This window comes from Neophocaena asiaeorientalis, unplaced genomic scaffold (assembly GCF_003031525.2).
Source record: "Neophocaena asiaeorientalis asiaeorientalis breed wild unplaced genomic scaffold, Neophocaena_asiaeorientalis_V1.1 scaffold140, whole genome shotgun sequence".
In the NCBI taxonomy this organism is placed as follows: domain Eukaryota; kingdom Metazoa; phylum Chordata; class Mammalia; order Artiodactyla; family Phocoenidae; genus Neophocaena; species Neophocaena asiaeorientalis.
The window spans coordinates 2,327,807-2,344,134 of record NW_020173729.1 but is presented as its reverse complement, the minus strand read 5'-3'; the positions used below and the strand labels follow the sequence as shown (position 1 = coordinate 2,344,134).

General features: G+C 43.2%; 1 protein-coding gene across 1 annotated transcript; it reads right to left on the bottom strand.

Annotated features, from left to right (window-relative positions):
• Positions 1-7,858: 7,858 nt before the first annotated feature.
• On the bottom strand, positions 7,859-12,642 carry GPHB5 (glycoprotein hormone subunit beta 5). The gene is made up of 2 exons (XM_024750798.1): positions 12,439-12,642; positions 7,859-8,047 (listed from the first exon to the last, which is right to left on the bottom strand). The coding sequence occupies exons 1-2, from the start codon at positions 12,640-12,642 to the stop codon at positions 7,859-7,861; spliced, it is 393 nt and encodes a 130-aa protein (XP_024606566.1).
• Positions 12,643-16,328: the final 3,686 nt, after the last annotated feature.

The following is a 16,328-nucleotide window of genomic DNA, read 5'->3' as shown; positions in this document are numbered from 1 at the left end:
TGTTACACAGCAGAAACTAATACAACATTGTAAAGCAATTAAACTACAATCAAGATGTTAAAAAATAAATTAATTAAAATTTTAAAAAGAAATAAGAAAGATTTATATCATGTAATGTAAACTTATAAAATGAAGATAAAACACATTTCTGAGGCATAAAATTTTTAGTAAAGCTTTGTTGTTCATTGCTTAAGACAATATTCTAGATAGTGCTCTAGAGGCCAGAGTAAGGATTGACTATAGCTTGTCCTCTACAAAGGGCATCTCCCAGATTTATATCTTTATTGCCCTAAGCACAGACCAGAGTTTTTATCACTTAACGTATATTTTACTAAACATTACAGGGGACCATGCTTTGTTCACCCCACCCATACCCCACCTTGTGTACAAGAGCCTTTTAAAGATTGAAAAGTGTACACATACACATACACACACACACACACACACACACACACACACACACACACATGCTTAAGCCTATTATCTTATTCAAATTCCATTGTTGCTGCAGAAGTTCTGAAGGAAATCATACCTACCTTCGAACAAAGAAAGAAAGAGCACAAGGATTACCACTTCTTTTGTACCTTCAAATGGCTACTAATTTTTTAGCTAGGGTATCAGTGATTCCGTCCCAGAATAAGAACCTGATGTCATTGTGCAGGTACCATCACTAAGGGACCACTTCCTCTGAGAAGGACAACCTTCTGCCCCCTAAAGCTCTGACTCTGGTCCTGTCAGTCGGCTGTTCCTTCATGCTTGAGGCTGCAGGAAAACACTTGGGTCCCAAGATATCCTTAAATTGGGTACAGCTTTTAAAGTGGGACAGCTTTTACATCTGGGAGCAGCTTGGCTACCCAAAGTGGCTAGCATTCTTGGAAGAATTTAGTCAAATCCAAAAACAAAGTCTTACCAAAAATGATTTTCATTATTGCAAATGTACCATTTACTTCTTGGTCATAACCACCAGTGCAAGGTGCCAAAAAGTGCTTCTTACCCCAGGGACTGCACGTCCGTCCTCCTGGAGCCCTGCACCTCCACCCATTCACTCCCTTCCCCAGGCTGCAAAATAAAGCCTATTTTTTCTTCTTCATAAGAAACTAATAGGACAGGAAAACTGCCATCAACAATCGATCTCTCTTTAAGAATCCATTTACTTATCATTTTTAAATGTTTGATTCCCAGTCCCTTTATTGCAACAGTAAAACAAAATCCCAGTCCAAGAAATCAGAAAGCCCTCTACTGAATTAAGCACACTGAAATAATCAAGTGCCGAAGAAGAGAAGCCCCCTGATCAGAGCCCACTTACTTCTACTCCACTGACCTGCAACTTGCAGCGTAGAGACAGGCATGGGGGAAATTATGGTACATTAGCTCCTTTTGGTTTGTCCAGAAGGTGGCTCAGATTTTGTTCATGCTGAAATTTGGCACCAGTTTCAACTGGACTTTCTCATTAACTAGTGCTTATGTTTCAATGGGGAGATTTTCAGCATTAGCTTCCTAAGCTTTACCTAACAGGAGCCAAAAGCTGAGCAAAATCTTCCTCTTAAAAAGACAACATATTTTTAAATGCCGGATGTCTTAATTCCACTCAGTAAAATTGGTCCCCCCAAATATGCCAAGAGGATAATGGAAGATGGAGGCTCAGAACAGCCTAGAAGCTTAGATCACCTTCCTTTGAGGATGCACCTCTCCATATCTTGATAATCTCTGCATGAGCAACAGAGACCAAGAAAGTGTGATCTGTTCATGCATTTCCTGTGGAAAGAAGTTGGAAACTCAGAGGATTAAATTTCTATTTTAAGTGCATAATTCTGCATGTGTACTTCAGAGAGATAATGACTAATAATAATTCATCAATATCCTTTATTGTGTATATAGAGAGTTTAAGTGAATAAATCACTCTTTCAAGTGATTTTAAGTTGTATAATATTATTTGTGACTCAGGGATATTTATATTTATCCCTTGCTGGTAATCATATCTTCAGCATCACCAAAAAAAAAAAAATTACCATTCTCGTCTTGGTAATATTGATATTCTTTGTTGAAGCAAAATGTTTTTTCTCTTTTGGGGAAGGTTGTGTGTGTGTGTGTGTGTGTGTGTGTGTGTGTGTGTGTGTGTGTATTTGATTGATTGTTTGTTTGTTTGGGAGAGGTTGTATTTGGGGTTTGAATGACTTTCCAGAAGCCCCAATGGCCCACACTCAAGGTCAAAGCATATAATTGATCTTGTGTATCAGGAAGCTTTTTTTTTTAAAACTCAATTATTCAATATGCTAAAGAAAGACAGGCAGAGGAACTTAGAGCCAAAAATAAAGCCAAAGAGCTTAGGAACTGTTTGCTCTTCTCCTGCTAATGAGGACCTAGAGACTCGAATAGTCCCTCTAAATTCCTTAATATCGGAACAAGTCTCTGCTTACACTACTGGTTACAGTGCTGTGCACCTGCTCCTCTTTTTCTCATCCTTTCCCTATTTCTTCTTCCTGTTGTTAGACATCACCTCCTCAGAGGTCTTTAGCACCCCCTTCAGATACTCCAGGATCACAACAACCAACCACTGAGCCTTTTAGAGCTCCCTGTACACAATTCCCAGCAACCCTGTTCATTAAAACAAAATGAGATCATTGTAAAAGAATTGCCAGAAGATTCATCTTGCCAATAAGGACCGAATTCTTCTAATGCAGTAAACTGTTTCTCTAGTAGAAATTTTCAACAGAAAATAAAATTCTCAGAATTTGCTAAAGAATCCTTTTAAAGTTACTTCTTAATAATTTGCTTTAATATTTTGAAGAAAACAAAACCCAAAAAAGGATAAGGTACATATTATTTTTAAGATAATGTCTCCTGGCTTGGAGCACAACTACCGAGCCTGTGCTCTAGAGCCCACGAGCCACAACTACTGAAGCCTGCACGCTCTAGGGCCTGTGCTCCGCAACAAGAGAAGCCACCACAATGAGAAGCACGCGCACCACAACGAAGAGTAGCCTCCGCTCGCCACAACTAGAGAAAGCCTGTGCATAGCAGTGAAGACCCAATGCAGCCAAAACTAAATAAAATAAATAAATTTATTTTTTAAAAAAAAGAAAAAATGTCTCCTGAATAAAAAAACAATCAGTCCTCTTGGAAAACCTGATGAAATGCAATTTGTTCTCATCAATGCGACATTATTTTCGATTAGATATACAGTTTATTTACTATCTGAAAAATGCTTTTTAGTATACTTAAAACCTAATTAATTTGAACAGTTCTTTGAGTCACTTCAGCAGAATTTGGCGCTTTTCTGGTGGCTCATTCATTTCCTAATCAGTGGAAGAAGGAAAGCATGAATTCAATCAGTGGAACTAATAGGCCCAGAGGTAGAATGAGCAGTGAGCACTTACATTCTCCATTGAAAAACACTCTTACAAAAAAAAAGCTAGGAAATTCTCCTTCTCTTTACCTTTTGTTAATTGCAAAATAAACACATTTCCAAGAGTAAGGAGTTGCTGAGAGTTGGTTTTATCTAGAGCTCCCCCAATAGGCACTGGACCACCATCCCTCTGCCAGTGTCCACATTGCCTGGGAGATGAGTTGAGGGCATACAGCCTTCATCTCCGCAGCAGTCTCTTTGAATTTCCCTTTGAGGCTCTGCTCCTTTTCTCCCTCAGTCTCTCCTGTTATAAGCTTTGGTTTGAGCTGTAGCAAAGCACTATCTTGCTAGAGGTTATAAAGGAAACCAGAGAAAAATTACAATCTCCATAAAACAACCCGAGCTTGCACTGAGTTTCCTCCAGAAGAGACTGCACACATGCTTATCATGGTGAGAGACTGTCCAACGTCAGTAAACTCAAAGACTTCTCCAGGCAGGAACAACTTGGAAGGAACACTCCAAAAAGCCATCATGCTCCAATGGAAAGAATTTAGTTCTGGCTCAGAGAAACCTGGCATGTGCTGCCAATCAGCTGTCTGATCTTGGGCAGGTTACTTGACCTCTCTGAGCTTTGGTTTCATCGTCTGTAAAATGGTGACGGTAAAATGGCAATTACAATGCCTGTGAGCATGGTTGACACAGAATTACAAAGAATTAGTATAAAGGGTCCTGCTTATAGTAAGAAATCCATAAATGGTAGCAATATTTATATCTTACTTCCCAAACACAGTGCCTTGCACAAAACTGTAATTCATAAATATTCGTGGAAGTGAGGGAGGGAGAAAAAAAGAGAATGGCAGAGGAGAAGACTGGAAGAGGGAAGAGAGAGATTTGAAAAAGATTCAAGTTTATCAGTGACAGACATTTCCCCCTTTTCATTAATAATGTTTCTGATTGTAATAAATACTTACTGTAGAAGTTGTCTTAGCCAGCACCACAGATCCTGCAGATTACAGCCCTCCGGTTGCTTTTGCAGCTTTTCTGCCTGTTACGGCAACTACGTTCACCTTGCCTCTGACAGCTACATGGTACCACCAGGTCTCTGCTATTCCAGACCCCTCTCACCTCTGCTGATACCAGGAAGCCCGGTCCATGGCAGTTCCTCCTGCCATCAACCCAGTCGACAAAGGACAGCCACTATTGAGCTTTTCTGTGATGCAGAAGTCCTTCACCTGTGCATTCCTCATGGCTTTAGAGAGGGGAATATCCAATGAACTCTCCAGGTGAAGATAGCAAGCCCCCTTCTCTGAGCCTCAAATACTCTGCCAGGACAGTCTGGCGTCTTCTCTTCGTTCATGTAAGCCACCATTTCCTCCAAGCTTTAGGGAGCCATCCCAACAGCAAACTGGAACGAGATCCAGCTTCCCTTATGAAGATGCTAAATCCTGAGTCATGAGAGAATGCCCCAATAAACTCTTCTTATCTGGGCTTATATTCTGCCACCCTCCCCCTCATCCCATCTGACACCCTTAAGATCCGTTCCCAAGCGCATTCCCCGGATCCATGTCTGCATTAGTCAAGTCCTGAGTTTCCTTCAATGGAAAATCTCATTTCTCCCGCCACAGGGAAAGTCATTCCCCAGCCGGGTCATCCTGAGACTTGACCCTAACTATCCATGTAGAATAAATGAGGGGTTGCAGATGGTATTTGAGGAGGGCAAGTTATCATCGTGTAAAGCAGCCTCCTCAGATGGGGCCTCAGCCTGGTCTCCAGGCACTGGAGGCTGGCCTCCTCTAGGAAGAAGGGGCCGGCCCCTTCAGCAAGGGAACCTCAAGCTCAATCTAGGGGTTGTCCCCATTGCAGGTCTCTGTGTCCCGCTCCCTCCCTATGAGGACGTTAAGTATAGGAGACTGCCAGGGTGATGGATTCAGCCTTTTTGATGATTCACCTGCTCTTCCAATTAGGTCTGAGGCCTGAATTTCTGCACAGTCTGCCCTCCAGCTTCAGGAGAAGAGACTCTTCAAGCGAGGCTTTCATTTGAAGCCTCATTGCCCTTTCACTCAGGGCAATCAAAGCCCTGAGTGCTTTGATTGCACTCAACAACCAATTAATCCAGTCCTGATAATTACCATTGTTCCCACATCTCTCAAATGTTGTCAATATTGTATTAGTCAGCACATACCTTTCCACGTGTATCCCATCCCAATTCATCACAGAGGAGTCTTACTGAGTAACTGTGATGCTGCAGGATTTATGGCTCTCGTGGCCAACACGACTGCCTATGGTATTCCTGCTAAGCTTCCCATAAGATACCTGTGGGTGATTTTATCCATTGGCCCCCTTAGATCCACTCTTCTCCTACCTGCTTCCCAGGCTGCCAACGTTTATGAGCTGAACCAATGGGCTCCCTTACTCTCTGCCTTCCCATTTGCTTCGGCAGAAGATCAGGGCGTGGGAGCCGAGTGAGGCTGAAGTATTTGCTCACTTCCCTCCTTCCCAGGCCTCACACTGGTAATGGCTGCATCCTCCTACGAAAAGCCACAGCCCCTGTCAGGCATTCCTCTCCTACAGTTGTCTTTGGGGCCTGATCATCACTTCTTCCTGGTCCTTCGGCCTAGGTTACCCATTGCTTCAAACAAGTGTTTAGGAGTGTTTCACCACCCCCTTGTGGGTTTCCTTAACTCTGTCTTCACATTTGTAAATAGTCTCTTCATTGAATTCTCCTCAATATGCAACCGCAGTATATCATTTGTTTCCCACCAGGAACCTTAAGGATGCTACAGTCATCTTTTCTCAAATTCTGGCAAGCCCATCCTGCTTCTGCTTTTTTCCCTAAGTTTCTTTAAGAAGCAGCTTTTTCTCCCAGAAACTCCTGAGGGAAGTTCTTAGGGGTGGGTTGAAAACACCTGAGTGGTGCCATCCAGTATTACCCTTAATCCCCGTTCTCCACCCCAGCAGAGATCCCAAGGCACTCAAGTACTTTTCATGTTAGAGCGGCTCTCTTGCCTGCCAACAGATCTGCACTGAAGGTTGGGATGGATTTTGCTCTTGTCCTTTGTTCCTGGTCGTCCACCTCAGCATCCCAGTCCTGGACCATCAGTCCTAACATTTGCTTTACTGTTTTCATGGGGACTCATTGATTCCTCATTCAAGGAGGACCCCTGGTTCCTAGTGACGAAATGCCAGGGATGTGAATACAGATTGAGCCACCTTTGGGACTCATGGTACCCAGTCATCTGTCGGTGTCCCTTACTAAATATGACATCCTAAATTAATGTGCAAGTAAAAATAACCTCGCAGTTCATTTTAAGTGTGTTTGTTGTTATTCCAAGGGTCTTAAAGATGAAAAAGACTTTTTTGAAAGTTTTCATGAATTCAAAAGACAGAGGACATGCTTTATTGGCATTAATACAGATTTTCCTGGCATAATGTGAAAAAGGAACAAGGTTCATTTCAACCCCAAAAATGTCAGAATTAAAGACACCTGTGTAACATTAGAGTTTTTTTTTTTTTTTTTTTTTTTAAAGTCACAGAGAATCAGCTGCTGTAAGATTTTAGCGAGGGCAAGAGCTAGACAATCACAGACTTTTTCCTCTGAGTCAGCAGTACACTTTTACCCCTACAAACATGTAAAACTTTTGAGTTTAAAAAATTACAATTTAAATTTAAAATATGCCCAGTTGGAAAGAATAATTGTGATTGATCATTTGGGGCATGGCTTTGGGAGAGCATCACATGAGTCTAAAAACATGAGTTTAGTTTCGTGAGGTTTTTTTTTTTTTTAAGTGTATATGATAGCTCTGATTTCATTTTTTTTCTGAGTTTTTTTATTCACAAAGGGGTCTCTTTATAAGGATCTTAAAGGGACCTTGGGAATTTTGCTTGGGAAAAGAATCACCCAAATCCAGACACCTTTCAGTTTGAGCCTCTATCGTCCTCCCTTTTTTAATCTGAGCAGTCTCTATTTCTTGTGTCGGTAATTGCTCAGTTAAAAGGAAAAGAAAGTATTTTCTCTAAGGGAGCTTGCAACTGGATTTTCTTGGAGGCCATGAGGACTAGAACATTGGTTTTATTAATTTCTGGCACTTTAATCATAAATCCAGTTGGAGACCCGTCATTACATAAGACATGAGAATTTAAAGTCTTTCTAGGCCCGTTTCCCAATTATGCCCAATGCATTTAAAACATTGGCTTATTAAAAATCCAAATTGGAGGAGGGTTGTGATATATGAATTATGTTCTGAGATTCAAGGTAAAGAAAAATTAATTTGCAGTGTGTGGACCAGAGAAATTATTTTAGCGAAGGCACAAATGTCGTTTTGCATTTTTAGCATAAGTAGGCTGCCTCGGCCTTGCGCCTGAGGGTGGGTCAGGGAGACAGGTAACCTCCTCCACAAGTAGGGTCGAAATTAAACAGTCCTTGAGTGCAGGGGGTATAGCTGCTTGTGCTGCCTGTGCAGATGGGTCCGTGAGGCCGCAGGCCGCCAGCTGTGTTCTGAGGGTCGCCTAGCTTCAGATGGTCTCACACTCCGTGGTGGCAGTGGAGCAGGCCCCACAGTCACAGCGGACAGCCACGGGGTAGGTGTAGAAGGGGTCAACTCCCGGGGCACAGTTGGGCAGCTTGACCGTCACCTGTTTGGTCTCGTTGTAGGTACAGACTCGATGATGGGCTTCAATGTAGGGGGGTTCCAGAATGGGCTTCTGTCCCCACAGGTAGAAAACAGAAAACCCATTAGAACATAGCATCGTGCTTCATTTTCTTGACCATTTATCACTCTCAGAGACTAGCTTGTTATTCGTTTCTTTACTTGTTAATATGTTTCCTCCCAGTAGAAAGCAAATTCCTGAAAGCAGGAAGGTGGTTTTGTTCACTCACGTATCCCGAACTGCCAGAAGAGCCCATGGCACAGAGTAGGTACTAAATAAATACTTAGCAAATGAATAGTCTTGATCATTGCAAAAGCCTTCTAACTGGTCCCCTCACTTCTTCTTTTACCCCCTATAGTCTATTTATGACAGGGCAGCCCCAAGAGATCCTTTTAAAATGTAAGATCCTATCTCCCCTCTGCTCAAAGCCTCTATGATTTCCTATCTCATTGGGAGCAAAAGTCAAAGATCTTACAATCACCCTCAAGACCCTACATCATCTTCCCTGCACCTTCACCTCTGACATGTCCCCAGTGACCCCGTCTTGCTGGCTTCCTCACTCTGCTCGAGCCGCAATAGTCTCCTGCTTTTTCCCCAAACCCACCAGGAACAGTGCCACCCCAGGACCTTTGCCCTTGCTAGTCCCTCTTCTCCCTTGTGATTCACTCCTTCTTCAAACTCAGGTTTTTGTTCAAACGTCACCCTCCCAGGAAAGCCTTTCCTGACCATCCTATCTAAAGTTGCCAAGTTTCCCCTCCCACGCTGCCACTTCCTCTCCCTCTTCCTGCTTTATTTTTCTCCATAGCACTTGTCAACACCCTGTGACATATTATGTGTTTTATTTAGTTGTGTTGTATTTTTCCCACTCTAGAAAGAAAACTGCATTAAGACAAGGATTTTTGCCCGTTTTACTCACTGCTGTGCCTCTATTCCCTAGAGATACCTGGCACCCTGGAGGTTCTCAACAACTATTCGTTGAATCAGTGAAAGAAAACAGAGCAAGGCAGGTTCCTGAATGCCCTGTGCGCTGGTTCTGATAACCGAGGGATTCCCTTCCTTCCTTCACCTTTTAGAAATCGTGCCTCCAAAGTTCATTTTGATAAACAGAGCATACAGATCAGGAAACCAGCACAAAGTAGTAGTTAAAATCTCAAACCCTGCAGTCAGAGCCACTGAGCTTGAATCCCTGTTCTGCCACTTGCTGGAGACCTTGGAAAATCCACTTAACTTCTTGAAGCCTCAGATTCCTCAACTGTAAAACAAAATACCTACCTCCCAGCCTTGTTGTGGAGATAAGGTAAGATGGTGTATGTAATACCTGCCGAGCACCAAGTAAGTGTTCAGTAAATGTAATCTATTGCTCTTATCAGAGCAATTATAAGAGTAAGGAAGTATTCAATAATAAAGAATAACAACGAACAAGCTTTCAGAGGACAACAGCTACACTTGTCCTGCGCAAATGAAATATGTTTAATGGAGGCCCAGGATGAAGTTCTTACATGCATCTCATGGAAATAATGGCTTTGCCTCTGTCAAGGACCATGTAGAAGAGTTGAACTCAATATGCACTTCTTCCTCCTATTTCTCAGAAAGGTACCCTTTCTCAGTTCGCTTCATGCCCTCTTACCCTCAGTAATCTGGAATCCCAGGCAGCATTGCCAGATAAAATACAGGATGCCCAGTAAAATTTGAATATCAAATAAACAACTATTTTTTTTAGTATAAGTATGTCCCAAATATTGCATGGGACAGACTTATATCAAAAAGAAAATAACAGTTGTTTATGTGACATTCAAATTTAAGTGGCCTCCTGGCTTGGTTTGGTTGGGCTTTTTGCTAACTCTGGTAACCCTAAACCCAGACCAGGAACAAAGGCTATTTTCAGCAATAGTTCCACCTTCAAAGTAAATCCAGCCACTTTGTTGTCATGAACACCCTTATTTTCAGACAGGCTTCCCAGTTAAATTACCAAAAATAAGTGCTTTGTATCTCAGAAACTTTCAGATTGTGGGGAAACTAAATCTCATTCTTTTATTTATTTTCTAGATGTAACCTCCCTTTTCAGAGCACAGTAAAGGCATAAATAAAAGCTTGCTGACATTAAGGAGAATCTCGCTCTTTCACAGTCTCAGTGCTTCCATTTCTCCAGTGAGAGCAGAGTCCCTAACCTCCTGTGGGTGACCATTACCCAATTAAAGCCGTTCACTGATTTATAAGGGCAAGAGAAGATGGGGTGAATTAAGGGGAAATGGTAACTTGAGATTTTGGCCCACAGAGAGCTCCCAATAGCCTGACACAGCTGTGAGCAGGGAAGGCACTGCCAGACCACGCCCTGAATACAAGAAAGTTTCCCGCATAAGTCTGATGTCGTGTGACAGCCACAGTATCTGCAACAACTGAATTTTCATCTCACTGTTAGGTCTCAAGCCCCCAAATGATAGAAAGAAATGAAGCGAACTTGGTGGGGTCATTTCATTTAAGTTAGAGGTTTCACCACCATAATCCAATTCCAATCCTGGGGCCATAATTTTATCCAAGTGACAGCAGGTTGCTCTCTGAGTCCCTGAATAGAAGGATGCTTTTCCTATTGGCAGTGTCTCCTCATGGCGCTTGTGGGCTTCTAAGTTGGCTCAGTTAGGCGAGAGGATGCATGACTCCAGGAGGGGATCCATCCCTTATAGTTCAACATTTATCGAATGCCTTGTTTGTACATGTCATTTGACAAGAGCTGTGAAAGGCACAAGAATGAACCTCTACCCTCGAAAAACTTAAAACCTACTGTGGGAAGTGGGGAGGAAGTAAGACAAAAAGTAGATGATGGACATGGGCTGAGCAGAGAGTCAGAAAAGGCTTAGAGGAGTGGGCACTGAAGACAGGCACCGAGGAATAAACACGAGCAGGAATATGAGAAAAGGACCAAAAGTATGATTTCATGAGGAGCTTTGAATAAAACCTTTAAAATCCAGTCTCTTTGCAGACGTAGAGAATGGACTTGAGGACACGGGGAGGGGGAAGGGTAAGCTGGGATGAAGTGAGAGAGTGGCATGGACATATATACACTCCCAAATGAAAAATAGGTAGCTAGTGGGAAGCAGCCACATAGCACAGGGAGATCAGCTCTGTGCTTTGTGACCACCGAGAGGGGTGGGATAGGGAGGGTGGGAGGGAGACGCAAGAGGGAGGGGATATGGGGGTATACATATGCATATAGCTGATTCACTTTGTTATACAGCAGAAACTAACACACCATTGTAAAACAACTATACTCCAATAAAGATGTTTAAAAAAAACAAAGAGCGTTTCCCTGGTGGCGCAGTGGTTGAGAGTCCGCCTGCCGATGCAGGGGACACGGGTTCGTGCCCCGGTCCGGGAGGATCCCACATGCCACGGAGCGGCTGGGCCCGTGAGCCATGGCCGCTGAGCCTGTGCGTCTGGAGCCTGTGCTCCGCAATGGGAGAGGCCGCAACAGTGAGAGGCCCGCGTACCACAAAAAAAGACAAAAATCCAATCTCTTAGGCAGAACTAAGAATATGTGTAGTCACTGGGGAAATAGGCAGACGCCATATTGCTGAGGACCTTAAAAGTTGGTTATTGAATTTGCAGTACTTGGTGGTCATTAACAGTTTTTGGAGTCAGGGTGACAAAATCAGATCTAGTGCTTCATTAGGAGCCAACTCCAGCCCTAGTGGGAAGAGGCAGCAGTCACTATATGGTGCGATCTGATGGGATGCTGAAAGGCCCTGTTTCTCCTCACATCTCAAACATCTCCCCCTCTCAGCCCAGTAGGGTTCTAATTTTGAGATTTTTATCCCATTTTAAATGTATTGTCTCTTAAAAAGCTGGATATAATAGTATATGAAGGGTCTTAACGGATCTGTCAGTGATAATCCCTGAGGGGCCCCAGGAATTACTCTAGGAGGTGGGAAGAGAGTACGGCTGTGGACGAGGCACTGAAGGAGGGGCTGAGGACCCACCCTTGCCTGCTATTTCGCTTAGGGCCTCTCTCGGTAACTGGCTGGCTTTTTCACTGGTGGAGGAATACAGGGAAGAGTTTCGGTTACAAGCTTGCACCAAGAATTTACTCCGAACTTTCCACTGACCCCCTACATGACTGCAGTCAGCCACCAGTTGAATTCTTCCATGTCATCTATAAAATGGGTAGAAAGATAGCACATCTTGACCTCCCAGAGATGATTCCCCAATAGACAACCCTGTGTCGATCAAATTATTAATTTTATCAATGCTTTGTTAGATGGGCAGTATCTTGTTTTTTTCAGATTATTTTTGGAGGATACCATGTAGCTGTTTTGTGTTTGTTTGTTTGATCCACAGGAAAATTTAGATAATCCAGCTCTAACTCATTTGATTAAAAAGTGAATACTTAAGAACCAGGCCAAGGGGCTAACCCTGAAGGCATTGCCACCTAGGCCTGTCTTGGGACTCACCTCCCAGGTTTCACAGCGGCCCCAGCAGGCATCCGTGGTGATCCGAAGGCCCTTGCAGCCGGGCTTCTTGGCCAGGAAAGTAAACTCTCTCACCGCACAGCCCACAAACGTGTGCAGGTTCCCGCCGGAGGTGCTGAGGACACAGCCGCAGCCAGCCAGGAGGAGGAGGGCCGCAGGGCCAAGGAAGAGGTATGCCAGCCTCATACTGTTCCCCGAGAGGGAGAGGAAAGAGAGTTTATTAACAGATCCAGCTGCCTCCATGGGACTGCCATCAATGTGCTGGTCGCTATCAAAGGGACATCGCTCTTAGCATTTCAGGAGAAATGAGCCAAGAAATTGTAAGTGCCCACAAACTCCAACACAAATGCCCAGAGTTTCCTCCAAGTGGCTCCAATACGGATTCCACGGACCCACTGAGTTCACTAGACATCCAACCCTCCGAGGGCACCCTCAGGCTTTTCCTTATAGCATTCCAAATGCTGGACTTGACTTGTGGGTGAAAGAAGTTTGTCCCAATCGTCTCTTCAAAATGAACACAGAATATGAGTAACACCAAAAGTAATGCATATCCTAACATAATACAGGGATATACACAAATTCTTATTCAGATCAGGGTATTTGGAATTATGTTACATGCTTTGCTCACAATTATATTTCCAACATCATGGATGGGGAATGGAGGGCGGAGGTAAATAAACAATAATTGTATGCCCCATATGTATTGCTACTAACCCAACCCACCACAAAACTTGGATATGCAGATGTGGATCCTCACACCTGACTTGGTGGCCATTCATAAGAATGTGTCCTACTTGCTACAAATTCCCTCTGGACTAACCTCCACTCTAATAGGCACCTCGTAGTGAGTGAATTTAAAGCCAAATGATGGAAAGCATCACGGGTATTTAAAACATAACCCCTGTCAACTACCAATCTACTGTCTATCCTCTCTGGGTCTTGGTAATTTCCTGTGCTTTTTCAGGAGCCAGAATCACTCCTTTCATGCTTGGCCCACCAGACGGAACATACCTGGATGTTGAAATGAGGGTGGACACTACACTTATAGAACACCCCCAGTTCATTATGACTTAAAACTGGCTGCAAAGTTATTTATTCCCAAACTGATCTCCCAGTTCCTACTTCTGATCTGTCACCTTAGCAAGGCTATCTGGACTTACCCTCAAGTAGAAAGAAGTTACAAGTATGGAGAAGCACTTACCTGATTTTACTGGAGCTTCCTCTTCTTTAAAGCTGAAACTTGCACCCAAGGCTTTGGAAAGTCACAATGAGCGGTACAAGTTTGCTCTGGGTAAATGCCTCTACCCTCTGTTACTGGGCTGCTTGATTGCTCAAATATATAGGAAAGGTCTCGTCAATCAAAACAAAAGGGAGGCAGAGCCTTACAGGAACCACTAAACACATCAAAGCCTTGGGATATAAAGCCATTCTCTATTTTCCAAAAGTGATTAACTTAAAGGGTGTTGTTTTGTTTCTTAACATCGCCTACTGAAACAGAAAGTTACCTTGGTGGGTGACATAATCCTAGGGAAACAGTCAAAGGTAGTTCACCTGGCTCTGGGAGACCAAGTGCACTGGGGCAAGATGGATTAGATTTTCCTTCGCGGTAACCACAACTTTCCTTCGAAACAGGAGGCAGTCACCAGCAGCTCAAGGCAAACTCTTTTTCCTTTAACTCACAACACATTTCAATATATTGAAAGATAACAAAACAATAATTCGTCCTGGAGAGAACATGGGATCGCTAACTGAAAGGATGGAAATCACAATGAGAAGAAACATTTGAATGTCTTAAAATGAGTTAAGGATTAGATCATATTAATAACACTTTAAAATGAATCACACAGGAAAAAAATATTAAGATGTTCAACATGACTATCTTCCAGCATGGTACTTAAAAATGACTTTTTTTCTAAGTAGCTTTCAGCATTTTTCACATTTTCTACTTGGGGCAGGCTTTTGTAATAGAAAGTCAATGAATATTGATACTTTAAAAATTAAAATAAACCAATAAGTATCCATTTGTGCTGCATGTAAGGATACTCAATGCTGTTGTAATGGAACTGTTTCATTTGATTTCAGGTTCTTAAAAGTCTAAACTAAGAATGAAATGGTATTCCTTATGAGTGTGAGATACAGTTTATATTCCAGTCTGCAACTGTAGCATGTAAATGGATGAAAAAAACTTCATTGTTCATGGCATTATTCGGGGTGCTCTAAAAAATAAATGAAGCAAACATTCTTGCCTTTAGGAGTTTACATATCATAGCTAATAATGACATAGCCCAAGCCATTTAAGATGCACATTAAATAAATAAATGATACAAAATAAAGAAGTTAAAACATTTCTATTTTCTGCAAAGAAAGGTGTTCTTTAAATAAACATGCTACTCATTAAGGGTTTGATTTTTCTTTCAAAACATATAATAACCCTTAGTGAATCTATCACTATACCATCAATACACCCATCTCTAGGGTCAGATTATTATATATATTTTATAGAAATTGAACTAGGCTTGGAATAAAGGACTTTCTTCAGCCCTTCAGCCTGTGAGTAGCATAACCAGACCTGGGGTACTATAGGGACAGACTGCTTACCTGGCGTGAGAGTCCTAACTTGCTGGGCCAAGAGCTAGCCAATCAGCGGTGAGCTGTCGTCCTGACCTGAGGCTGTTCAACCCTTTTAGATGAGACCTGAAACTTTTATACCTGTGTCTGCAATGTCACAAGATAAAGAAAGACAACAAAGGGAGGCCAAGAGTACCATTCTTTCACAATCCCCAACTTCCTCATAATGCGGAGCTGTGGCATCCTGACTACTTCCCATCAGCATTAACTTCATAAGGATGACAACTTACAGTCACTGAGCATCTACTATGTACCAGACTCCATGGTATCTGCTGTGCTCTGACATATGTTGTCTCTAAATCTTATAACAATTCTGTAAATCAAAGATTAATATCTCCTTTTTTCCATTGGGAGAAATGGAGGCTCAGTTATTTTCTAAGCTACCTGCCTTCAAAGCCTTTGACAGCACTGAGGATGGCAAATAGGTTTGTTTCATCCCCGTAATCAACTGCAATTGAAGGTGCCGCCTGGAACAATGTGTTAAAAAGGGGAGGGAGCCCTTGGGGCTTCCCTGGTGGCGCAGCGGTTGAGAGTCAGCCTGCCGACGCAGGGGACGCGGGTTCATGCCCCAGTCCGGGAGGATCCCACATGCCGCGGAGCAGCTGGGCCCGTGAGCCATGGCTGCTGAGCCTGCGCGTCTGGAGCCTGTGCTCTGCAACAGGAAAGGCCACAGCAGTGAGAGGCCCGTGTACCGCAAAAAAGAAAGGCCCTTGAATCCACTCCCAGTGAAGAAGGCTGTGGCCCACCAACACCATCATGAGTGTAGGAAAGGGGAATGGTATTACGGATGCCACCTTTTTGCAATCCGTTCACTGTGCCATGCCGCCTGCCTCTCTAGAGGCAGTGAGAGGTTGCTGTATGATTTCTAAGGCTACTTAAGGCCCTGATACCTGCAGGATATCTCAGGATCTCTATCTGCCACCTTCCCTTCCATTTAGCCTGTATCTGCCACCTTCCCTTCCATTCCTGTTGATGTTCCCACCACTAAAGTCCCTCTCTTGTTGTAGCAAAGATGTGCTCAATGTCTCCAAGCACAGGCCCTAGGGAATCTTCTCTCATCTTGTTCCATTATCTTCACACGGATTCATTGTTACCTTGAAGGATGAGTCACAAGATACAAGTTCACTAGGGGTAAGGAGAGGGGAGAAGGGGCGTAGGAGAGCAATCATCTTGAGGTCTAGGGGAGCGTGAAAACAGAGGAATGAGCTGAGTGTCAGTGCCTTGAAAGGTTGTGGCCTGGTCCA